General features: G+C 41.5%; 1 protein-coding gene across 2 annotated transcripts in view; it reads right to left on the bottom strand.

The window, feature by feature from the left end:
- Window positions 1-14,285, bottom strand: part of EMB2083 (AAA-type ATPase family protein) — a 94,025-nt gene extending 79,740 nt beyond the window's left edge. Inside the window, exons 1-4 of one of the 2 annotated variants that reach the window (XM_087678917.1) lie at window positions 12,242-14,285; window positions 11,745-11,917; window positions 11,534-11,635; window positions 11,291-11,455 (exon numbers count right to left, since the gene is read on the bottom strand). In XM_087678917.1, the coding sequence (XP_087535043.1) occupies window positions 11,291-11,455; window positions 11,534-11,635; window positions 11,745-11,917; window positions 12,242-13,757 (1,956 nt within the window). In that variant the 5' untranslated portion in view covers window positions 13,758-14,285. The remainder of the gene's footprint in view (window positions 1-11,290; window positions 11,456-11,533; window positions 11,636-11,744; window positions 11,918-12,241) is intronic. The other variant, XM_087678914.1, reaches the window with a different exon arrangement.
- Between the last annotated feature and the right edge of the window lie 11,589 nt (window positions 14,286-25,874).

The raw sequence follows: 25,874 nt of genomic DNA, 5'->3' as shown, positions 1-25,874 counted from the left end.
GACATCAAGTGAAGTCATTGGGACTACAAAAAACTAACTCTCCTTTCAATGCTAGGCCTTCATCTATCTTTGCAAGTACTAGAATCCTTGATCTACAGCTCTACTGGTATCACCATATGAAGCAATCTGATTTAAAACACAATGGCCTAAGGTCAAGTGGTCCTATGCAAAAAATTCATTGTCATAAACTGCCAACTCGACCTTGTCATCCTATTGACATGAAACATTTTGTCTGTTTCATTTTACAAAGTTTCATATCATTTCATGTTATTTTGTTTTCCTTAGATGGAACATTTAGAATTTTGTGATACTTTTATCAATTTCTATAATCAAGTGTTTAATCAGGTTTTACCACCCTCTCCCAGAAGAAAGGTTGGTTTCATGGTTCCACTGTTGGGATACCACTCAATCCTTTGATTTGGTGGGCCAAAGGCACCTGATTGCAAGCCAAAGCTTTGTGCTAGTGCTCATTTTTGTGCTCAACAAAGAAATTACAGCAATATATCTTCATATAGTGAGATGGAATCAAGAAGTGATGATGCCTCTCAATATGGGCATTCACATGGTAAAGACGGAAATGCAATGCTTTATCTTGGATAAGGCTCACATGATAAACAACAAGATGCAGGACCTTCAACGAAAAATGAGACTGATGACTAGTAAGGGGAAAAGGAATTTAATGATCAACTCCAGAATCAAAGGATAGCAACAAATTTCTTTGCTGAATTGGTAAAGGATCCTTAGCTTGTTCGATTTTTGAATGCTCCCACAAAGGACAACAAGGGCAAGAAGAAGTCAACTTCTACACCTTCAAGATAGCAAGATGCAATGAAGGTAATGCTAAAGCCTTCACTTGAAGCTCCCAAAGAAGTCAATGAAGAGAAACAATTGGTACCTATTGGGCAAGGTGCGCAAAGGCAAGGCCATCATGGATGTGCCAATCCAATGGATTTTGGACAGCCGTGTATGCATGCAATGATGGAACAACCAAGATACTTTGGTGGTAGCACTATTTTTCATGCAATGGTTGGACAAGGACCGCATACGGGAATGTATGGCACAACTCCCTATTGTATGCAGTAGCCAATGCATGGTGTACAAGGCCCAATGTATTCGAGCATGGCTGAAAATGTGCATAATCCTATGACAGCATTGGTTTGACACGGGAGGCACATCCACACCCTCAAATGTTTATGGGGCCCAAGGAATAAGTGCTAGTCATGCAGATGCTTCTTTTCAGCTTGGTCATGATATAAATACAACAAATGCACCCTTTTTGCAGCAACCAATGTATGACAACTTCACTCCCAAAGGGGAAACAAAAGGCTACAATGAGGGTGGAAAAGGAGTGAAGTTTGAGTCCATCTATGGTACACAAGATACGCTGAAAGCTTTGACTTTCATTCAGCAATTTGATGCAACCTATTCAAGGAGAAACTTCACCGAATCCTCTAAGATTCAGAAGGCAAACACTTTCTTAAAGGAAAATGCATTGCAATGGTGGTCCACACTCTTGATGCAAGGAAAAGCACCATCAACATGGATACAATTCAAGCAAATATTGGCATCGAACTAATTGACAAGTACCTTACTTGTTGTACTTGCAGCCTGTCTGAGGAATGTCTAGCTCTAACACATTGAGATACAAGCTCCAATTGGCTTTACCTCCGGATGTCCAAATTCATCCAATATTCTGTGTTAGCCATTTGAAAGAACAACTAAAACAAGGTGAACTAATTGTTCCAATTGAGAAACTCTCACAACTAAAAGGTACTCTTCGTTATGTTTCACTCATGTAGGATTAAACAACCCCATTCCAACATTCATTCTCAGTGTTCAGGGTACAATGGAATAACCGCGGAGAGATAGAAGCAACTTGGCTAATCTATACACTCACTAGAATCACTGTCCTCACTTCATCCTTTAGGATATTTTTTAGGACACCAACCATTCATAAGAGGGAAAGTGTTGTATCCTTGGTAACACAAAGCTGAATGGCCACAACATCACTCATAACCTTGGGCATGAGTGACCTGGTACGAATGCACTAAGGGCACTTTAGGATTGCAGCAACTAAGTCCTATAAATAGGCCTCAAGGCCCATTTGTACACATGCATTATGTGATGATCAATGCTCTTGGACTCTAGGCCCCATGGTCATCACACACATACACTTGGACTTTGTGGCTTGGTAGTATGGGATGTGAGTCTTGAGATGCGAGTGTGACCTAGTATGTTGTTGGACCCAAGCGGGTGAGCCCATTTGGCTCTATATCTATAAAGTAAGTCTAATGTCCATTCCCTTATGGTTTCTATGTCATGGGTACAGCTTGTGTCATGAGGACATGCATTTTTGAAACCTCACTTAACATGTGAATTGTTGGGTTTCACTTGCGCCTACACTCACAGAGGAGTGTCAGTGTGATCAATAGGACACTAGGGCACTTTTTACTCTCCGTACGAGAGGTTTTTCCCCCCAGATTTACTCTCTTTATTTTATGTGCCTATGCTACACATTTACGGGCACTTATCGTGTTGCACACACTTTCAGGCGTGAACACCCTCTTACAACCCTAAGGTTTAAGGGTTGTACCTTGTACTTTCATCTCACACTTTCAGCCTATTGCATTGGGTGTCATGCTTCACTCTCCACACTGTCTATTGCACTCTTAGCGGAGCTTCGATCCTCTCCACCTTCTCACATTTGGTATCAGAGCAGTTAACTCCCTTCTGCATCAGTTGGTACTCTGCAAATAGTGTTGCCCAGTCAGCCAGATCAACTGCCTCAGCCCAGCACTACGCCAGCCTGAGCAACTGCCCACCAGCCTGTCTATGCTCCTGCTGCTTGCTCGCGCCCTGTACTAGCGCCCCTCTGCAGTCAGCCCCCAGCGCCCGCTCCTCCATCTGCTTGTGCCACCTGCTGCCTGCCTACGCTGCCCTTGCCCAGTTTCCTATGCCGCCCCTTGTCTATCTCCTCCGCCTGCACATGTTTCTTGGCCCGTTTCCTGCGCCCCTGGCCTATAGCAGAGAATTATTTGCTTCACTTGGTGCAGCTTCAATTGGCAAGTCCATACAGTGTGCCAACAATGTATCATACCCTGTTACAGGTATTGGGAAGATTGTGCCCACAGCCATTGATGGCTCTATTCTCTGCCTACAAGATGCTTTGTTTGTGTCAAGAATAAAGAAGAATTTGTTATCTATTTCTTCTTTGGCACGGTGTGGTTTGCAGGTCACCTTTGATAATGACAGATGATGGTGTGAGATAAGGAACACATGACTTTGGTCTTAACCGGCACTCTATGTCATGGGTTATATGAGTTTAATACTCTTTTAGTTGATCAATCGACATACTTAGCATCCACTCTTACTCTTGCTATGTTACAGGCAGAGTTATGGCATGCTTGCACGGGGCACGTAAACTATGGTAGCTTGATGCTCTTACAGCGTACACAAATGCTAGATGGATTACCTCTTTTGGAGAGACCTCTTAAGCACTTATGCAAGGGATGTATTTTGGGGAAAATGCATCGGTTTTTGTTTCCCCATAATGTTGCTTTTAGAGCCACGGCAAGGTTATAGTTAGTGCACTCAGATGTATGTGGCCCTATGCAAACAAAGTCATCGGGTGGATGTTACTATTTTGTGACTTTTATTCATGACTTTACTCGCTTTTGCTAGGTCTATTCTTTCGTGAAAAAGTCAGAAGTGCATGATGCATTTTTGGCTTTTGTAGCACTTGTTGAGAACCAATCCGGCTGTAAAGTAAAGACTCTCCGTTCGAACCGAGGGGGAGAATATATGTCCTCTATGCTGAATTCTTTTTTGAAGCAAAAGGGCATTGTTCATCAATTCACTACTGCTTATACTCCATAGCAGAATGGGATTGCTGAGAGGAAGAATTGGTCACTCATGGAGATGGCCAAATGTATGCTGAAAGCAAAGAGCTTGCCACATAGTTTTTGGATGGAAGCCGTTATGTGTACTTGCCATGTTTTGAATAGATGCCCCACCAAAGCATTAAAGAATGTCACGCCTTTTGAGGCTTGGAACAATCAGAAACCTTATGTTGGGCACTTTCATACTTTTGGGTATCTCGCATGTTTACACATTCCCAAGGTACTTAGAAAAAGTTGGATAACAAGCCTATCAAAAGCATTTTTGTGCGGTACAACAGTGAGAGCAAAGGATATAGACTATATGATCCTATCCCTAAAAAGGTATTTGTCAATAGAGATGTACTTTTCGATGAAAAATCAGAATTATTCCTTGCTAGTTTTGACACATATCAAGCTACCAGTGATGTATTTTAAGGGCTGTACATTTCATTTGGTGATTCAGCTGGAGTTTCAGCAAGTGAACTTAATGTTCAACCAGTTGCTCCATTGGGAAATGCAAAAAATCAGCCAATGGCTGATCTGAATATTCAGCAAAGTGTTGAATCTGAAATTTAGTAAGAGCTTGTGCACAATCATGAGGCAAGACAAATGCCTAGATGGTATTTACATACTATGAAAGATAGTCATTGGATACTCCCATGGCTGGTCGTACTAGAAGGTAAGCTTGTATGCATGATACTGCACGTACCATCGAGTTTGTTATGGCAGCAAGTACAGTTGATGATAAAGAGCCTGAATGTTTTGAGGATGCACAACATAGTGTGCATTGGATGGCAACAATGCAAGCTGAGTTTGATTTCATCATTAAGAATCAAACATGGGATTTAGTGTCTTTGCCTATTGAGAAGAAATCCATTGGAACAAAATGGGTCTTCAAGCTGAAAAGGAATGCAGATTGATCCATGGACAAATATAAAGCCAGGCTTATAGCCAAGGGCTATGCGCAGAAGAAAGGCATCAACTATGAGGAGACATTTGCTCTTACCACCCACATGACTACCATCAGGTCTATGGTTGCTTTGCTGCCAGTTATGGATGGACTGTGCATCGGTTAGATATTAAGACTGCATTTTTACATGGGAAACTTCATGAAGAAGTATATGTACAGCAGCCCATTGGTTTTGCAGTTGAGGGATCCGGACACTTGGTTTGCAAGTTGAAAAAGGCTTTAATTGGCTTGAAACAAGCTCCTCGAGCTTGGAACACAAAGATTGATGCCTTTTTACTCAGTCAAGGATTTATAAACAACTCATCAGAGTCTACCCTTTACATATGTAAAGAGGGGGATCCATGCTGATCATTTGTCCATATGTTGATAACCTTTTGCTTAAAAGAACACATGCTAATCAAATCTCAACACTTAAACAAAATTTGCAACAAACTTTTGAGATGTTAGACTTGGGATCTTTGCATTATTATTTGGGCATTCAGTTCATACATGATGCTAGAGATATCGGTTTATCACAGTCAAGATACATTGGTAAACTCCTTGAGAGGTTTGGCTTACAAGATTACAAGCCAGTCTGTACACCAATGGAACCTGGACTAAATCTGTCATTGCATGATGACAGTGATTTGTTTGATATACACACATATGCTCCAGCAGTTAGATGCCTTATCTACCTATGCAACACTAGGCATTCCTTTTCAACTTGAGTAGATACATCAGTCACGCATGTCACATTGGCAAGCTATCAAGCGTGTTTCCCATTACTTACAGGATACTAGATCACTTGGATTGCTTTATGCCAAGGGGGGACCATTGCACTTACATACTTACAATTATTCTAATTGGGCTAGTGATTATGATTCACATCAATATACTAGTAGCAATTGTTTCTTTCTAGGCTCCTCTTGCATATCTTAGCTTAGTAAGAAACAATCCATTGTTGCCACATCATCATGTGAAGTTGAATACAAGGCAGCTTTCACTACCATAGTTGAATGTGTACAGCTTAGACGCTTGCTACATGATTTGGATATGTCTGTCACGGAGCCTACTCCTTTGTTCACTAACAGTCAAAGTGCCATTATAGTGGCACAGAACCGAATGTTTCATGCACGCACGAAACACATTGAGATACATTATCACTTTTTCAAAGAGAGCCTACACGCAAGAGATATCAGCCTTGTCTATTGTCCTACCACCAGTAACGTGGCAGACATCTTCACCAAAGATCTTCCTCGTAACAAATTTGAGCATTTTGCAATGCTTTAAATTTGATCTCCTTTGGTGGCGGATAACCCTTGTATTTTGATCACTCTTCACTCTAGAGGGGTTTGTTGGGTTTCACTCATGCCTACGCTCACAGAGAAATGTCAGTGATCAATAGAACACTGGGACACTTTTTACTCTCCGTACGAGAGGTTTTTTCTCACAATTTCACTCTCTTCATTTTATGTGCCTATGCTACACATTTATGAGCACTTATTGTCAGAAGTGGTGCAGCAATGGAAGCATAAGCATGTGCTGAAATAAACTGCTAAACACAAAACAAAAGAAAAGAGATAACACAATACAGATGAGAACTCAGATGTATACTCGAGAAATGAAATCCATATACCAAGACTTGAGACAGTACAGATACAATGTGAGTCATCGGCTATGGAGGCATTGGCACCTGCTCCCTCTCTCCAAGGACTATCCAGTGATGAATAAATAAGTGGAGGAGAGCCAGACAATATATAGACCAAAATAAATGCCTACAATATGACATGACAAATAAAATGCCTAAATAATATATGTGCCCAACCACAAGTCCAGACTCAACCATGAGCTGACTAATCTGCTAATACCCTCTCTCAGATCATGGGTGATCTAATACAACACAATATACAATGATAATGTCGCATCATAGTACATACAACAATGTCCACCAGAGTAGAACCATGGATACCCAAGTAGTGGGTGCGCAAGCCACCACCAAGGTGCCTCGGAGAGAACCTGATATTGATGTTGATCGTACCAACTCCTGAAGATAGAGAAGATCGTAGCAGCTCTCAATGTCTGTCAACAATGCCCCTGATGTAGCATACGTGACCATCCTGTCACCAATGCCGCAATGCATAAATGACCATGGATTCCTCGTCTTTGGCCGGACCGCCAAAGTATCCCCCTCATGTGATCTCCAAACAAAAGCCACCTGCTCTCTGTCAAGTAACCAGTCCATCATGAACCTGGATGTCAATCCCAACTCCAAGATTTGTACCTGCCAGACTTTGGTTGATGCATCAAGAATGTCCCTCTCTGGATCCTGTGCATTTGTATAGGAATATAGACCCATCTCACCACCCTCTCACACTCCCTCTCTAGCACTGGAGAGTCGTGAGGGATGACCTCATCACCACCACTAGAAAGCAGTTGAGGAAGGAGCCACTAAGCCCTTTCCACAATTCGAAGAAGAGGATCCCGTCCGTGCCTTGGCTAGAGGATCCGAATCGAAATCTGAGGCAGATGATGACTCATCGGAGGAGTCCACATCCCGCTTCGTCGTCTGCTCCTTTTTCTTCCTGAAAGCCGTTAACTCGTTGCAGTCCTTTCTTAAATGACCTTTCTTGCCACAGTGGTAACACTGGGCCTTCGACTTCTTCGTCTCCGAACCCCTTTTTGAAGCTACAAGAGCCTCACCTGAACCTCCATATAGCATATCATCAATGGATGTGCATGGAGTAGCCATCTGTAGAGGATTTAGAAGAGAAGTAGAGAAGAGAAGGTATTTAGAGAGGGAACACAGCCAAACCACAAGCACAGACTACAAAAAACAAGAGTTCACATACAATATAACCCAAAATCTGCTGCACAAAGTCAAAAAATCAGTTCAAAACTGCCAAAAACAGCAAAAACGGCCTGTTTAGCCAGTCACCCAGCCCAAAAGAGTGTTGAAAACAGCAAAACGCAGGTTGCACGCTGCATAAACAAGTGTAGGAAACTGTCACCAGCAGCCTGATGATGAAAACACAGGCTGAAACAAATGCGCAGGCTGTACGGATGCTGATGTCAGCAAAAAACGCAGGCAAATAGGTCGCCTGATTAGAGCAGCATCTGCCTGATCAGCAAAGGGGAAAACAGTCCTGAAATCAGCAATAAAACACAGCAGAAACACAAATCCTGAAAACTGATACCATGTCAGAGGTGGTGCAGCAATGGAAGCATAAACATGTGCTGAAATAAACTGCTGAACACAAGACAAAAGAAAAGAGATAACACAATATAGATGAGAACTCAGATGTATACTCGGGAAATGGAATCCATATACCAAGACATGAGACAGTACAAATACAATGTGAGTCACCAGTTGTGGAGGCATTGGCACCTGCTCCCTCTCTCCAAGGACTGTCCAATGATGAATAAATAAATGGAGGGAGCCAGACAATATATAGGCCAAAATAAATGCCTACAATATGACAGGTTGGTGCTGGCCAACTGGCTGCAAATAATGCCCAAACCTCAATAAATAATGACAAATAAAATGCCTAAATAATCTATGTGCCCAGCCTACTGAACCACAAGTCCAGACTCAACCATGAGCTGACTAATCTACTAACACTTATCATGTTGCACACACTTTCGAGTATGAACACCCTTTTACAATCCTAAGGTTTAAGGGTTGTACCTTGTACTTTCATTTCACACTTTCAATCTATTCCATTGGGTGTCAAGCTTCACTCTCCCCACTGTCTACTGCACTCTCAGTTGAGCTTCGATCCTCTCCAACTTCTCACATGGATTAATTTTTAATCACATGGTTAAGTAAATATTACACATGTGAGGCGTAACTGGGATTGGAGTAAATTTACGAGCTCGGGACCTAAGGAAATCAAAGAATGTCAAAAGCAAAAGTTGCTATAAGCTATGCTATACCTGGCGCCAATTGTTTGCCTAGGTCATTCATTTGGCCATAAGTGTCAATTGATGACCCTGAAAAAGTGGCATTTAATGGTACCTAACGCCAATCTAATGGTCAAATTTAGCCCAGAGACACTCCGGAATGGAAGTTGCATAGCCAATTTAATTATTGGCTAGTCATATTATTTTTCTAGACTCTGAAATAATTATTAGATTAATTTTCAATATTTAAAGACTAAAAATTAATATTTAATTATGAATCACACCGAAAAATGAAATTAGAAGGCTGCCACTTGGCAAAACTTGCTCATACAAGTGAAAAAAAACGTTTTTAGGGACAGGTGGAGTCTATTCCAACCATTGTGAGAGAGGAGGCTGTTAGAGAGCAAGGAGAGGTTGCTGATGTGATTTCAACCACCAAAGATCGGTCCTACAACATGTGACAATAGTTTGGAGCCCTCTAGGAGTATGTGACAGCAGCCCAAGGTCCTTCTACTACAAATGATAGCATATAGGATGGAGCAACAGTCTATTTGGTAGTCCTAAGCTGTAGGTGACAGCTTCCATGGCCATTTGACAGGGCAACAGCAATAAATGGCTGATTTTTTAAAATTCTTCGCAAAGAAAGTCTCAATTTTCCCTCTTCTCAACATTCTCTCTCATCTCCCAACCTTTCTACAACCTTGCTCCAAATATTACCACATTGAGATCACCAAAGGCTGAGAAATTTCAGATTTCTCTAGTGTAAACCCCAGTCTACAGAGCAAAAATTAGGGTTTACCAACAGCTTTGGAAAGCTTGCTAGAAATTGGAAGCTCCAAGACTTGGATTCAACAAGGCTGAAGCTATTTTCAGTCAAATTCAAGTGGAAGGACCAGAAAATCAATGAATTTGGAGCATTTTCCATCTTCATCAAAGCAAGTGAAGGCTGATTAACTGTACGAATCAAGGGGCAAATCAGATTAAAGATTTGCTAGTTATTTTGGATGATAAGAGGAGTTGGAATACCAAAAGGGACTGGGAAAATCCTATTGTACATCAACTTCTTCTTCAATTAAGTTAAAGAAATACCAAAAGGGGTGCCAGTTTTGGGGCCAACAAGGTATCCATTGTCCAAGATTGTAAGTTAATTTGCATTTCTCAATTTCATAATAAATGATGCTGCTATAACTATGTTATAATTAGGGAATTACCACCCATCCATGGAAGGAAGGTTGATTTTAGCTTGTGTATAGGTTGGATGATGGATCCTAGGGGGACGTTTTGTGTTCTCGTGAATCAATGGTTGTTGGACATCTCCGCTCCTTGAGCACACATATTTGTATCGTCTCTAATCATTCATTCAACTTTCCTTCTTTTTTTGTGTTTTGCGTTCTTGTCCAAGTTCATTATGTTTCAATGTGTTCATATCCTCTCTAATCTTTTTACAAACCCTAGCAAATCTTCACATAATATCAAAGCCAATGCTCTTATGAAGAGCATCTTGCACATATGGTTTCTAAGCGTGGTTTGTGCGAGTTTACACAAAGGACATGTAACTGATTCGTAATGTCTTAGCCACCTCTTTCTTGAGAGCCTATAGTGTCTTCTCAGGTTTCTACTTCATTGGAGGGCCTAAGTCGGCATTACTCCCAATGGGAAAGACAACACGCCTTTCTACTTCTCTTCTTACAATCTGCCAAATGTTAAGTAGATGACACATGACGAGTTCACAAAATACTTGCATAGAAGGTGACCTGATTACACTCTTCAATCTTCCCTCTACATGTTGGCAGGACCTATGCATCAGGGGGAACATTCAATTGGTGAGGATGGCCACGCAACTTGCGACTCCTCGTCTTCATCTCAGCAAGACCCCTAGCCCAATGTTGAGTTCATATAGTACTCAAAACTGGTCAGCCTGTTCTCCATCCATAACTCTTCTCCAGCATCAGGCTTTGGTAGTTTGCTATGTTTGAAATCAGTTCCAAAGGACGACACCCTCCTTTATATTCCCCTAGCTTGTTCCCACAAGAGAGTGGCTGTTGGATAGCCCTCCACACCTTGAGCACACCTAGTTTATTTAGTTTGTCCATAGAGTTCCTTTTCAGCAATCTTTCCTCTTTCTCTATTTCCACTTTTCCAAGTTCATTTTTTAGTCGTGTCCATGCACTGCGTTTTCTCTGCAAACCCAAGTGTATCCTCACAAGGTATTGGTAAAGCATTGCTCACTTCAAGGCCCTCATTGCAACTAGTATTTATCCACTCTTTCCCCTAGAATAGTCTGGACAAAACCCTGCATAGTGTTTACCCAGTTTTCTTTTAGTGAAAACAACTGTTGTCATCAAATAAGAAAGAAATTATTACTTTTCCTTGCTGGCATTAAACGAAGATGGAAGGAACTCTGAAAACCTACACATGACAAATCGTCTTATGTTTAACCACATCCAAGAGTGTTGTGATGGAAACTCGTTCTGAATGTTAGGGGTAGAGCTTCTTTCCAAACAAAAATGACTCAATGGAACAAGTTTTAAGGCAACGGAAATGGTGCTTTACTGAAGCTTACTCGTAGTATTTCAGCTCGACCTCTGGCACCAGGCTTTGGAATATAAATCTTGCGATCAAACCTGCCTGGCCGAACAAGGGCAGAATCAAGAATATCCACTCTGTTTGTTGCTGCAATTGTGATAACATCACCTTTTCCTTCAAACCCATCCAGGCATGTAAGAAGCTGCACATAATATCTTCACTCATGTTAATGCTGTAAAGTTATAGAGAGAAAGTTAGTTAAAAAATAAGAAACACTAACCTGATTCAATGTCGCATCACGTTCTTGTCCACCTGATCCACCTATCAACCCACGTTGTCGACCAACAGCATCTAGTTCATCTATAAATACAACTGCAGGTGCCTGGGTGATAGTCAAAAAACCCACATCAGAATCCAAGATGAAGAATTGTGGGACAAGCACAACCACTGCTTGCCAAAATCCAGCAATACCAGCAGACAATTTAACCCACATTCTCTTTGGCTTCTTGATATAGAGCTCGAACACGTGAAGCCCCAACTCCAACATAAATCTCTACAAACTGTGATGCAGAGATTGAGAAGAAGTTCACTCCAGCTTCTCCAGCGACAGCTTTGGCAAGTAATGTCTTTCCCGTCCCAGGCTCTCCACAGAGAAGAATACCAGCTAGGATTTCATACAACCCAAAAAAGCTCAGAGAAAAAGTTAAGCAATTGGAGGGGCTTTTCAGCACATACAGTCTGATATTCCACGCAGACCCTAACCGCATAAGTGTCAAAAACAATTGAATTCTGAAACATGGCTTTCATCACCAAGACAATCAGCAAAATATCCCTTGCTGCCATGAAAAGATAATCTTCACAAACATACTTGCAGACAAACACAAGGATGCCTTCTATGACATGGGTGAGATTGTTCAAAGCTCGCATTACATACCAGGTTACAAAGAAAAGATAAGGAAACCATTGCATCAAAAAACATCTAACTTACAAGGAATCTTGCTTCCCCTTCTCAAGTATCTTTCCTTATATTTGAAGAAATCCACAATCTCTTCAAGCTCTATTCTTATATCCCCCAAACCGGCAACATCTTCAAACTTCACATCAGCATCTAAGTCGAGGTACTTGGGGGGCCTTTTTCCTCTTGCACGGCGCACTCGTGCACCAGATCGCATGAAGCGCAAACCCATCTGAACTTGAGGATTTTGCTCTGCCTCTTCTTTTAATTTCTCATCCGCATCACTGGCACCATCTGTTTTCCATGCAGATGAAGCAGAGATAGCTTCTGCAGTGTCCAATTCGTTCTCCCATTCTTCCAACTTCTTCCTCTCCTCCTCTTCAGCCTTTTCAAGCTTCAAACGGTCTTCATAATCTTTTCTTCTCTTTTTCACTCCTAGTACTACAACTTGATAGAACAACCAGAAGAAGAGCATTCCAATAGCAAAACGGTAACCTTCATTACGAGAGGCTAAGAACCAGAACTCATCCCACTTATCAGCAGCTTGCTTTTTCTGCACCAATTTCTGTGATCGAATCTGCTCTTCTTCAGCCAATTTCTTCTGCCTCTCCTCTGCCTCTCGCTGTTGCAAAGCATGGGCCTTTACCTCTTTTTCCTCCTGTATTTGCTGCATCCTCTTATTCTTCGATTGTGCCTCTTGAGCAAGTCGTGCCCTTTCCAGTTCCTTCCTCGCTCTCTCCAGTTCTTCAATCCGGGTGCTGGCAGCAGATTTCTTCACCTTAGTAGGAGTAGATTGTTTTTTCTTCTTTAACTTCTGTTTCTGTGGCTGCTGCTGCTTCTTTGCAGGCATGGACTTCAGCTCACTCCAGAAAGGTAGTGCAAGGCCCTTCCAAGGAGCCTCCGGTATCGGTGGCCTGGGTGTATATGCATTAACTACAAATTCTCCCAGCTTTTGTTTATTCCAAGAATCCCAAAAGTCACTATCCCTTTCCAATGCAGGAAGCATGGCCCTCACCACTCTGTCGTCATGCAGTACAAGGAAGACTACTTGCGGTCTGTCTCTCAAAGGAAGAACAGGATGCTTTATGATGTGCTTGAGTTTCCCCTGCTCGTGAAATTCAAAAACATCAGTATAAGCAACTTTCTCCTCCACCAAAGGGAGACCTTGGGTCCAATGATGCCGTTCCTCCAGCGGCATTGGAGCAACTTTTGCAGCTTTGCTCTTTCTTTTACTAGTTTCCACAGCAGTGATCTCGCTCTGTTTCTTCGGGCCCGTGGGCAATGTGAAAACCAGAGCTGCTATTGAGGCAGCAACTCCAGCAACTTGCAAGATTGTGGATGTGCTCAAAATCTGCTGTCCATGCTTCCTACCCTCCTGAGTTTTTCCTTCTTCTTCCTGCAATGCGGCTTGTACCCACAGTGAGGTACACGCACCATGCCGGTGCGGAAGCCTGACATTGGCAACCCTGACCAATCCGATGCTCTGTGATAGGGATTGTGAAGAGGAAAGTGAAGCCCCTGAGGAGGCGAGGGGTAACTTGCAATCCATGAACGGCAATATGTACTATGATAATTCTGAGGGAATGCCGACAATACTCATAGGCAAGGAGGTATGAGGCAAGGGGCACAGAGCCCCTTCCTCGAACCTAATGAAAGAGCCCATCCACAGCAAGGAAAAAGAATACCTCAAGTGCTGATATACAGAGCGCGACTCCTGTGAATTGACTGTAATAAAAACCTGTGACAGGCAGATGGGTGGAGTGCTTGACGCTCCGACCTGAACTTCTGCTGCTACTCCGATGGATTGATGCACTGCTCACTCGTTTTCTTCACCCACTTTATCCTATCCCTCATGCAAAGTCACCCTCAGTCACCTCCTTATGCATTGAAACACCTGACGCATCCTTCGAGGCTAAAGTCTTTTTGATTAACTATGAAGAGAACTTGTATTTTCCTCGCTGATTCCTCGCGTCATTAAGATTTAACAAGCAATCACCCGCAGCGAGTAGGGTAAGGAGAGCAATTCCCTGATTAAGCGTGACGCAATGAAATTTAGAGACACAATGTGCTTTGCATCATCAATCCGAATCCAGAAAATAACTCTTTTGTAAATCAGTTCGTCGTCAATAAATATCGAAGTTGCCAAGTGAATTCGTGTGCATTAAAACCGCCTTTAGAACTGCATGAAAAAAAAATGTTTGGGCCAAAATAAGAGAGGTTTAGAACCTCCACCCGCGGGCCGCCAATAAGACCACCACACATCAAAATGGCATAAACCATTAGGCTGTCCTCAATGTCACTTTATTGGATAACGTATATTTTAAATAAACTTGCCCTAGGCCAATTGGTAAAACGAGCATGTGAGGTTGATGAGGTCTTGACTCTCAAGTTCAAGCCCTAGGGTCAACTCAAGAGTGGCCTACCCATGTGTGCACTCCATGGTACCTTTAATCATACTAGCATTTCGTACGCACGAAGCTTTAATCATACTAGCATTCCTCCACGTACGCTTCGCATGGAATGAAACAACAAGCGAAGTATTGCACGGCAACTTTGCTCAACAATCCATTTCTCATCTTTCTCTCTCTCTTTTTTCCCCCTCTATTTCTAATTTTTTTCTTCACCCTCTCTCTCTCCTCCCAATTCCCTATGTCTAATTTTCTCTCTCTATGTGCCTTCTATTTTAGTTTATTTTTTCTCCTCACCTAGTTCTCTCTCTCTCTCTCTCTCTCTCTCTCTCTCTCTCTACATGGCGAACTACACAAGATCAACCATTGCCCAAAGGGGAGGAGAGATACGAAAGATGGGAGCAGATAGAACGCCCCTTGGTGATGATGATCTCCTGACTGGTCAAGAGTAAACCATCAATACCACACGAGATCGTGAGGGCCAAATTGGGAGCACCACCTATAGTGGCAAAGGCCCTATCCCAAATGGTGACCTTCCTGCACAGGCTTTGGAGCCTACCGTGACACAAATACTCCTACCTCGCACTAGAATCATTCAAACAACTTGCATCGCAAGGGGACACTGAATGTTGGTACACCCGTACTCAAGCCTAGTTGCAGCTACATGGGCTACACATGGACCACCTCCCGCCACCCCTACAATATAGTCTGGACTATCCCCACCTGAAGATTAGCCAGGAGGAGGTGAACCGCATCATTAAGGCGGATATTATTTAGCTACACACAGCCAGGACATGGGTGTTACCGGCCAAGGATCTGGGGAAGAAGATGGCCTTCTACCAATAGCACCTCCTATGCCTCACACTTGATGGCTTCATTATACACCTGAGATACATGGATGTACGGTGCCATCGGGCAACTCCGTACGTCATCACACCAGCTATACGGATCAAGACAAGGCAAATATGAAGCAGACTCTCTTCCACCGAGGGATAGGATCTACCAACTCTGTTGGCTAAAGCCAGAGACAGAAGAACATTACATATATGGATGTACGGTGTACTATCAGATCAGAGGCCACTTCCACTATCTCTTCAAGGAGGGATTCGGACCACTCTCCCAAACTCTAGACTTCCCCGACCAGAAATGCATTAGGTTCTTCCTCCTAGAGCTATGCCGACATAGGGACCACCTTCTACGAGTTCAGGACCAAACAGTCAGGAACACGCAACAACGCGCCCTCCAAGAGTTCTACAAACCCTCGGCCACCCCCTCTACAACAAGGACTGCATCCAACCGACCAATGGCCCCACCTTGAGGAGTCACCTTGGATAGAGCTACAAAGAGAGGTAGACCTCGCCGCCCACACCCAGCAGGCCCATGCCCGTGCAGGAGACATCGCCTACAGATATAGTGGATACTGCAGCGCCACCGAGGAACCATACCTCGCCGCTTTAGCCTCTCCATGCTAGACAGGCCCATGCGGGATATCTTAAGATGACCACACTCCATAAGCAATTCCACACTACACTTGAAGTGCATCTAGATTGTATTCGGTCTGTATACCAGTTTGTACCTACTCACCAAGTTCACCATAACACTAGATAGTAGCTTTATTGGGACTTAAAAGACTTCACAAACATTTTGTATATAACCTTTTGGTCTCATAGGTCAACTTGGCCTTTTGTAGACATTAATATAACTTTCTTTATTTCGTTCTTCTCTCTCTCTCTTTTAAATGTTATCTTTCCTCTCTCTATAATCCTCTCTCCATGCTCTCTCTCTCTCTCTCTCTCTCTCTCTCTCTCTCTCTCTCTCTCAATCTTTAAGAAGTATGTAAATTTTATCTTTTTCCTATATATAATTATCTCTTTATGTTCATATTCTCTCTCTTCTTCTCTCTCTCTCTCCGCCCCCTTTTCTTCTCCTCCCCTTTCTCCTAATTTTCTTTTTTTTCTTCTATCCCTCTCTCTCTTTTAAATTTTATCTTATCTCTCTCCCTCTCTCTCTTCCCCCCTCTCTCCAAAAATATTTAAATTTAAAAAAGATTTTTCTCTTTCTTCTTTTCCCCCATCTCTCTTCCTCTTTTTCTCTTTCTTCTTCTTTCCCCCCTTCTCTCCTCTTTTTTTCTTTTTTTCTTCTTCTCTCTCTTCATTCTCTCTTTAAATTTCTTTATTTTCTCTTTCTTTTAAATTTTATTTTTCCTCTCTCTATAATTCTCTCTCTGTGTTCAAATTCTCTTTTTCTTCTCTTCCAGCTTTTCTTCTCTATCTTTCTACCCCCTTTTCTTCTCCCCCTCTCTCTATTTTTCTTTTTTTCCTCTCTCTCTTAAATTTTTTATTTCCTCTCTCTATATTTCTCTTTTTGTATTTCCCTCTCTCTCCTTTTCTTTCTTTTTTGCTCTCTCTCTCTCTCTCTCTCTCTCTTCTTATTTTTCTTTTCCTCTTTCTTTCTCTTTCAAGTTTTTTTCTATCACTCTTTTTTTGCTCTCTTTATATATATATATATATATATATATATGTGTGTGTGTGTGTGTGTGTGTGTGTGTGTGTGTGTGTGTGTGTGTGTGTGAAGAATCGCGTGATGGGGGGATTTACTTGACCTGCTGCGCCAAACACACGTTGTATACACAAGAGGAAGCTCACTCAAGAACACAAGAAGAGAGATGGAGGCTAAAACGTTTTCTTGCTGATTTTCCTTCTTCTTCCACACACTATATAATATACACAAAGTATAGATAAGATGCAACATAAAGGAAAGTGGCCTTCTAAGTCAAACATTGCATAACCGACTACACTAATCGTTTGGTGTTATATCTTTGCCAGCTATAGGTAGGTATAACAAATTAAATATAACAAGTGATAAGTAAGTGGCCATGTGAGTATCATAATGACCACCAACGTGCCAAGTGTAGACGTGCGGACTCGTCTATCCAGACGGTCCATTATCAATGTCCGCATGTGTTGAGCTTGCCATCTCAACACTCCCCCTCAAGCTCAACTCTATCTCTGCAACTCCAAGTAAGCTTCGGAACTTTCGAAGCTTCTTTGCACTCAATGCCTTTGTGAAAATGTCAGCTATCTGATCCTGTGTGCTGACATATACCAAGTCAATCTCTCATGCAAGTACCTTCTCTCTCACAAAGTGGTAGTGCACCTCAATGTGTTTTGTCCTAGCATGGAACACTAAATTCCTAGCTAATTGTATGCTGCTCATGTTGTCACAATGAATGACAATTGAACCATGTCCTTACACATCCATATCACCTAATAACTTTTGCAACCATACCACCTCACATGCTGCCATAGTAGCACCTCTATACTCAGCCCCTGTACTTGATAAAGCAACTGTAGGTTGCTTTTTGTTGCTCCATGTAACTACTGCACTACTAAGGGAAAACATGAATCCACTTGTAGATCTTCTGTCTGACATGCTACTAGCCCAATCTACATCTGTGTATCTAAAGACCTATACGTCCCTCATAAAAAAGTCCATAATGTAAAGTGGACTTCACATACCTCAATATACGTCTAATTGCATCCAAATGAGGCTTTCTAGGCATCTACATAAACTGACTGACAAGGCTAATAGCATAGCTCAAGTCTGGCCTTGTGATAGTCACGTAAATCAAACTCCCTACTATCCTCGTGAACATAGTAGAGTCTTCTATCTCATCCTCAACGTTAGTACTCAACTTCACATTTTGCTCCAATGGTACTGAAAGAGGCTTTCATGCTATCATACCATACTTGGATAACATATCTAAGCCATAGTGTCTTTGGGATAGCCATATACCATCATCACATCTGATCACCTCAATACCAAGAAAGTATCTCAGCTCACCCAAATCTTTCATCTCAAGCTTCTTTTTCAAGAAGTCCTTAACTTCAACAATCCCATTGTCATTGTCACCTGTAATAATCAAGTCATCCACATAGATGACTATGATGACCAAACATGTATCTCCCTTTCTCACATAAAGTGAGTGATTAGCATCAGAAATACAAAATCCAATATTGACAAGATGCTCCAATCTTGTCAGACCATACTCTAGGTGCTTGCTTTAGCCCATAGAGCACCTTCATTAACCTGCACATATATGTGGGAAGCTCTAAATCCTCATAACCTGCTAGCTGCTCCATATACACTTCTTCTGGCAATTCACCATGCAAGAAGGCATTCTTAATATCCATTTGCTGCAAACTCCAACCTTTGGCTACTGCCAAGGCAATCACACATCTAACAATTGCCATCCTAGCAACTGGACTGAATGTCTCTTCATAATTTATGCCATATATTTGAGCATAGCCTTTTGCAACCAGCCTAGCTTTATACCTGCTAACTGAACTATCTGCATTATGCTTGTTTTTGTAAGCCCACTTACAGCCAATAGCTTTCTTACCCTTAGATAAGGGTGCCAAATCCCAAGTCTTATTGGCTTTTAATGCAGCCATCTCCTCATCCATTGCTGCATCCCAATGAGCATGACCAACAGCATCATCAAAACAAGTGGGCTCAACATCCTCAACTAGTTTCACCATATAAGCATAATGGTGAGCTACATAACCTTCAAAACTAAATCTTTTAACAGGGTATCTGACCATGCTAGATCTGTATACCACCGGATTACTCAATTGAGCCTTTACATTACTATGAGCTCTTTGTACACCTGGTGTCCTGACTGAAGGAATACCAAGCTCATCATCCAAGCTCTTTGAACTACTAGAATCTTCGTAAAATCCCAAATGACTGGTAGATGCATCATTATCATCCAGCACTTTCTTCTTTCCTTTGTCCTTTCCTGCAACACTTATAGGTCCACTTGAAGATGTGGGGCTACTCCTTAGTCTCCCAGACCAAGGGCTCACTGTACGTATAGTACCAAATGATGTTTCTGGTCCACTAAGACTCTCTGATTCTTGTTTTTCTTTCTACACATAACTGTCATGATCATTATCATCATTTAATACATCACCATCAGGTGCATACCAGCTGCCCATCTCATCAAAGATAACATTTATGCTCACTCTGAACTCACCTTGACAGGGTTAGAACAGCGATACCCTTTCTGCTCTAAAGAGGATCCAGTAAAAACGTTATTTTTTGCCTTTGGATCAAGCTTGTTCCATAGCTCATCTAGCACATGAACATATGCAACACATCCAAATACCTTCAAGTGCGATACATCGGGCTTCTTGCCAGTAAAGCATTCTTCAGGAGTCATCCCATGAACTGCAGCTGTGGGGGTTCTGTTCTTAATATAGATAGTAGTATGGACAGCCTCAAACCAAAAAAGTATGGGCATATTCTTTTCAGCCACCATTAATGCCCGTGCGACTTCTGCAATATGCCTATTTTTTCTTTCTGCAACCCCATTTTGTTGTGGCGTATATCTGCAAGTAAATTGCCTCTTTATCCCATGAGTCCTCGAGAAGCCACTAAACTCATTAGAGAGGTACTCTCCCCCTCCATCTGATCTCAAGTACTTCACTTTTAAGCCTTTTTCTGTTTCAACAGCTGCCTTAAAAGATTTGAAGTGCTCAAACACATCACTCTTTTCCTTCATGAAGTATACCCATAACTTCCTTGAGCAGTCATCAATAGATGTGACAAAGTATTTGCTGCCACCAAGAGATACATTTTGTGTAGGCCCCTAAACATCTATATGCACTACATCAAGTATTTTTCTACTCACTTCTCTATCATGCAAGAAGGGTTGTCTTGCTTGCTTACCAAACTGGCATGCTTCACAGACTTTATGCAATTCTACAACTCTAAAAGAAGGCAACCCTGTAATCAATCCTCTGGACTACATTAATTTCATCCTTTGCACATTTGCATGTCCAATACGTTTATGTCATATTTCAATATCTGCAACTACTCATTTTTCTTTAGCATACATAGCAGCATCCATTGTAGAAATTCTAACATCTAAAGTGAACATTCGGCCAACTCTACTTCCTTTTGTGACCAATATATACTTATCATTAAAGTCTTCTATAAAACAACCTTCTACATTGAATTGAACCTGCAACCCCTACTCTACCATTTGGCTAGCAGACACTAGATTCTTTGTAATTGATGGCATATGTAATATATATGTTAGACTCTTCGTCTAGCCATCATGCAAGGATAAGGGAACCTTTCCAATGTGAGATATTGGGTGGCATGAATCATCACTTGTTTGCACATAACCTAGATTTTGTAAGTCTTGCATCTCTCCAAACCATTCAATATGACTCATAATATGATTAGATGCACTTGAATCGACATACCATACATCATCATGTGTCCCCTTTCCTGTAACTACATTCATCATATGCTACATAACAAACAAACTCTGGTCATATGATTAGATGCACCTGAATCGACATACCATAGATCATCATGTGTCCCGTTTCCTGTAACTACATTCATCATATGCTGCATAACAAACAAACTCTCATTTTTGTCTTCATTCTGTCGTGAAGACGATGCATAGTTTCCTTGCTACAATTTACCATTGTGAATATCATCCTTCTTAGCATAACAATTGGTTGCAATATGACATGTTTTGCCACAATAATGGCAAGCAATAACAGAATTTCCAGAACCTCTATTCTGTCATCCACCTCTTCCTCTAGAGCTCTCCCTGCCTCTAAAGTTTCCTCAGTCTCTTGAAACCTGCATTTCACCAATTTGTTGATTAAACCTGTTTTGCTGGTTATCGCCAGCACGTCCCATACCACGACCTCTGGAAGAGGATCTACCACGTCCCGTTCCTAAATTTGAGTAAAATGCTTGAACCTGTTTACCATTTTTTTAAGATGAGTCACCTTGCATATTGATATCTTTGGTAATCATGTGAGAGATCAACTCATCAAAATCTGAAAATGGCTTCCATACATATACTGAAGTAACAAATAATTTCCATATATTCTCATTGTTAAGGCCACTCAAAGTGGATGAAACCAAATCATCATCATCAGGCATTGCATCAATTACTGCTAAAGCATCTGCAATGCTCCTCACCTTCGACACATACTCATTGACATACATTTTTCCTTTCTTCAAGGCATTCAACTCTTGCTTGAGTTGAATCTTTCGTGCCTTTGTATTTATTGAAAACATGTTCTCAAAAATTGTCCAAGCTGCATGTGAAGTTTTTGCATTCCTGATATGTCCCAACATTGTATTATAAATGACTGCAGATAACCAATACATCACCTTTTTGTCTTTGGCATTCCATTCTTTCCATGCTTTTAATTCATCTGCAATCGGAGGGATACCCAGCTCTGGCTTCTTTTCTTCACTTGAAACAAACTCATAAAGGCCCTTTCCAATGAGGAAGTTCGTCACACAGAACTTTTATAAAGGGTAGTTGTTATCAAGCTTCTCAATAATGGGGTTTCCAATGTTCTCTGCCATTATCACAAAAAACAAAGATACAACACAACAAGCTAGTCTTTTGCAATCTTTCACAACATGTGCACAGCACTACACCAAGCAATATTTTTCACTGATTGCTCAATAGTACATGTAATCTGCAAACTGTTTGCAGATAAACCTTATGTTTGCTTCCTGCAAACACCTCAAAAATTATAGATTCATAATTTGTAACCTATGCATCCACTTTTGGTCAATACAGTCGAAATCACAATGTACCTTAAAACTGCTATCTGCAACCTTGCGGCTCTAAAACGGGGCCTGAAACGGCCTCAGACACCCAAAATAACTGCGGGATAGCCCTACAGGATTGATTAACAAAACATATAGTGCTCTGCTCGCACACCAAATCTCACAACAATTTGAGATTTTTGCTCGACCCTGCTTCAAGTGCCTCCATAGGACTATCCAAGAGAGAGAGTGGAAGAATGGGAGAGCTTCTTACTCATTGCTTGCTTGCTCAAACCCTGCTTCTCCTTTACTTCAGCCTTCAAAATCAGCCTCTCTTAGTGGTGGGCTCTGATACCATGTCAAGAATCGTGTGATGGGGGGATTTGCTTGAGGTGTTGTGCCAAACACACACTGTATATACAACAAGAAGCTCACTCAAGAACACAAGAAGAGAGATGGAGGCCAAAACATTTTCTTGCTTATTTTTCTTCTTCTTCCACACACTATACAATGTACACAAAGTATAGATAAGATACAACATAAAGGAAAGTGGCCTTCTAAGTCAAACAATGCATAACCGACTACACAAATCGATTTGTGTTATATCTTTGCCAGCTGTATATAGGTGTAACAAACTAAATATAATAAGTGATAAGTCAGTGGCCATGTGAGTATCATAATGACCACTAACGTGCTAAGTGTAGACATGCGGACTTATCTATCCACGTAGTCCATCATCAATGTCCGCACATATTGAGCTTGCCATTTCAAATATATATATATATATATATTCTTATTTTTATTTTCTCTCTATTTTTCTCTTTTCCTTACTATTTTTTTATTTTCTCTCTCTTTCAAATTATATATTTCCTCTTTGTCTCTCTCTCTCTCTCTAAGTGAAAGACTATATAAAAAAAGGTTTAATTTTAAAAATACTATTATCTTTTCTCTTTCCCCCCTCTCTCTATCTTATTCTCTTTCTTCTTCTTCTTCTTATCCTTCTATTTCTTCTTCTATCTCCCTCTTAAAGTGTGTGAAAAGAAAAATTATATAAAACAACTTTTAAAAATATTTAATTCAAAGGAAAGCTTAAAGTAAAAAGCTTAATCTAAGAGAGAAATAAAAAAACCTAGGCCCTACACATGAGAGAGAGAGAAGGGAGAGGTTAGGAAGAAAAATGTTTCATTTAAAAAAGATTATTATCATTTCCCCCCCTCTCTGTCTTTTCCTCTTTCTTCTTCTTTTTTATCATTCTTTTTCTTCCTTTCTCTCTCTCTCTATGCAGACATAGTATTTTCATGACACCAGGAGGGAGTATTGAGGTCACTGGATCATATGTATATTTGGGAGTCACCTTTACAACAGCTTCAGGGACTTTCTCGATGACACAGGCAGCTCGTGACCGCCTCACTAGAGGATACTTAGCATTGGCTCTTATGGAGCGAAAGTGTCATCAGGCACATTTCCAGGAGCCCCGCACCAAGGGGTGGCTCTTTGATACTCTAGTCACTCCAGCACTGATGTATGGAGCAGCTATATGGGGGCCAGGCCTTGCCGATTATGTATGGACATTGATGGAGAGACCTCAGGTGATCATGATATCTAGATTGATTCGCAACAAGGCCTCAGTCCCACATGACATTGTGCGAGCAGAGCTTGCCACACCGCCCATGCTAGTCGAGGCATTATTTCAGACAGTCTGCTTCCTACACAGATTTCAGGATATGGACAAAGATCGCATTGCATACAGAGCATATATGGCATCTCAGGAGATGGCTCGAGTAGGGGATACCACATCATGGTATGCACAGACTAGAGCTTGGTTTGACAGACATGGATTGGACATTGATAGATTCCCACCTCTTCTATATGATACTCAGGCTCCCACTTACACCCTCTCTCTCTCTGAGAGGAACAGAGTCATCAGACAGAAGATATGGCATATTTATATACAGAGGACATGGGTCAGCCCTGCACAGCCACCACTGCCATCGAAGATGGCACATTATTATACACAGTTCTTGAGCATATCAGAGCAGGGATTCATAGAGATTCCGAGATATATGCAGATCTATATGCCACATCGATTGAGAGTTCTTATTGGATAGCTCAGGGTATCATCACATCAGCTTATGATTGAGAGTGGCAGAGCCAGTGGCATCCCACGGGAGGAGAGGATATGCCCCCTTTGCAGATCAGAGGTGGAGAGTGAGGAGCATTTTGTTCTCAGGTGCCCAGCATACTCAGAGTTGAGATCTAGATACACATTGAGCAGCTCACTTCAGGGATGTATGACTGATATGGATCAGAGATCATTTGGTTGTTTTCTGGGAGAGGCATGGCACATCAGAGAGCAGAGCACACAGCGGGTCCCAGTCAGAGAGGGACCCACCTAGACGACTATTACACAGTTCTTTCAAACAGACAGAGTGAGAGCTACTGTACCAGCCTCCAGCCAGACCTCCGAGCTCACACTACAGCAGGCTGAGGACCAACGTATCCGACGCCGCACGAGGATCCATGGGTTTCGGACCCCACAGCCACATCGATAGGAGATCCGGAGGATTCTAAATCTACATTGACAGCAGACTGAGATCCGACGACACTCGACACATTGGATCTTAGATCTCCAGTTTGCTCTTTCTCCACCGCCGATGTACCACATCCTGCATCCAGGAGGGATCACCTGCTATTAGCAACTTCGACGACTGCTACTACATCCCAGGATAGTATATCTCCCTGCATCTGTTACATATACACATCGCACCACTTTATCACAGCCGACAGTTATTCCGCTATCACAGCCGACATTTATTCCCCCTTTGTAGCCATTATCTGGAGTACCAGAGCTACATATGCACATACACATATACGGCACTTATCACACTCACAGCACCATATTTTCAGTTTCCAGTTTTTAGCTTTTCATTCAGCACTTTTATTTTGGATAGCTGGACCTCATCAGTTGTATCATAGTTTGTCTCATAGGCCAGTTTTGGTCTTTAGAAAACGTTAATATAACTTTCTTTCTTTCTTTCTTTCTCTCAAAGTGTGTGCAAAACTATGTTCGAAAAACTTTAAATTTAAAAAGATTTTTAAAAATATTTAATTAAAAGTTTAATCTAATTGTGTGTGTGTGTGTGTGTGTGTGTGTGTGTGTGTGAGAGAGAGAGAGAGAGAGAGAGAGAGAGAGAGAGAGAGAGAGAGAGAGAGAGAGAGAGAGAGAGAGAGCCTAGGCCCTACACATGAGAGAGGGGGGGAGAAATTTATTTAAAAAGGGGACAAAAAAAGAAAGAGAGAGATTATATGTGAGAGAGAGGGGAGGGGGTTTCAATTTTAAAGAGAGAAAGATACAAAGAGAGCAAAAAAGAAGAGGAGAGAGAGGGAGAGAGAGAAATAAAATTATAGAGAGAGGAAATATAACATTTAAAAGAGAAAGAGGAAAAGAAAAAAGGAAAAGAAATGAGAGAGGGGGGAGAGAGACAAAGAGAAGAAAAGGAGAGAGAGAAAAAAATAAGAAGAAGAGAGAGAATTGAACATGGAGAGGGAATTATAGAGAGAGGAAATATATAATTTAAAAGAAAGAGAAAAGAAAAAATTTAAAGAGATAATGAAGAGAGAGAGAGAGAAAAATTAAAAAATGAAAAAAGAGGAGAGGGAGA

This window comes from Lygodium microphyllum, chromosome 1, assembly GCF_053477565.2.
Source record: "Lygodium microphyllum isolate KBCC chromosome 1, Lygodium_microphyllum_v1.1.10, whole genome shotgun sequence".
NCBI lineage: Eukaryota > Viridiplantae > Streptophyta > Polypodiopsida > Schizaeales > Lygodiaceae > Lygodium > Lygodium microphyllum.
This window is presented reverse-complemented; position numbering and strand designations above follow the sequence as displayed.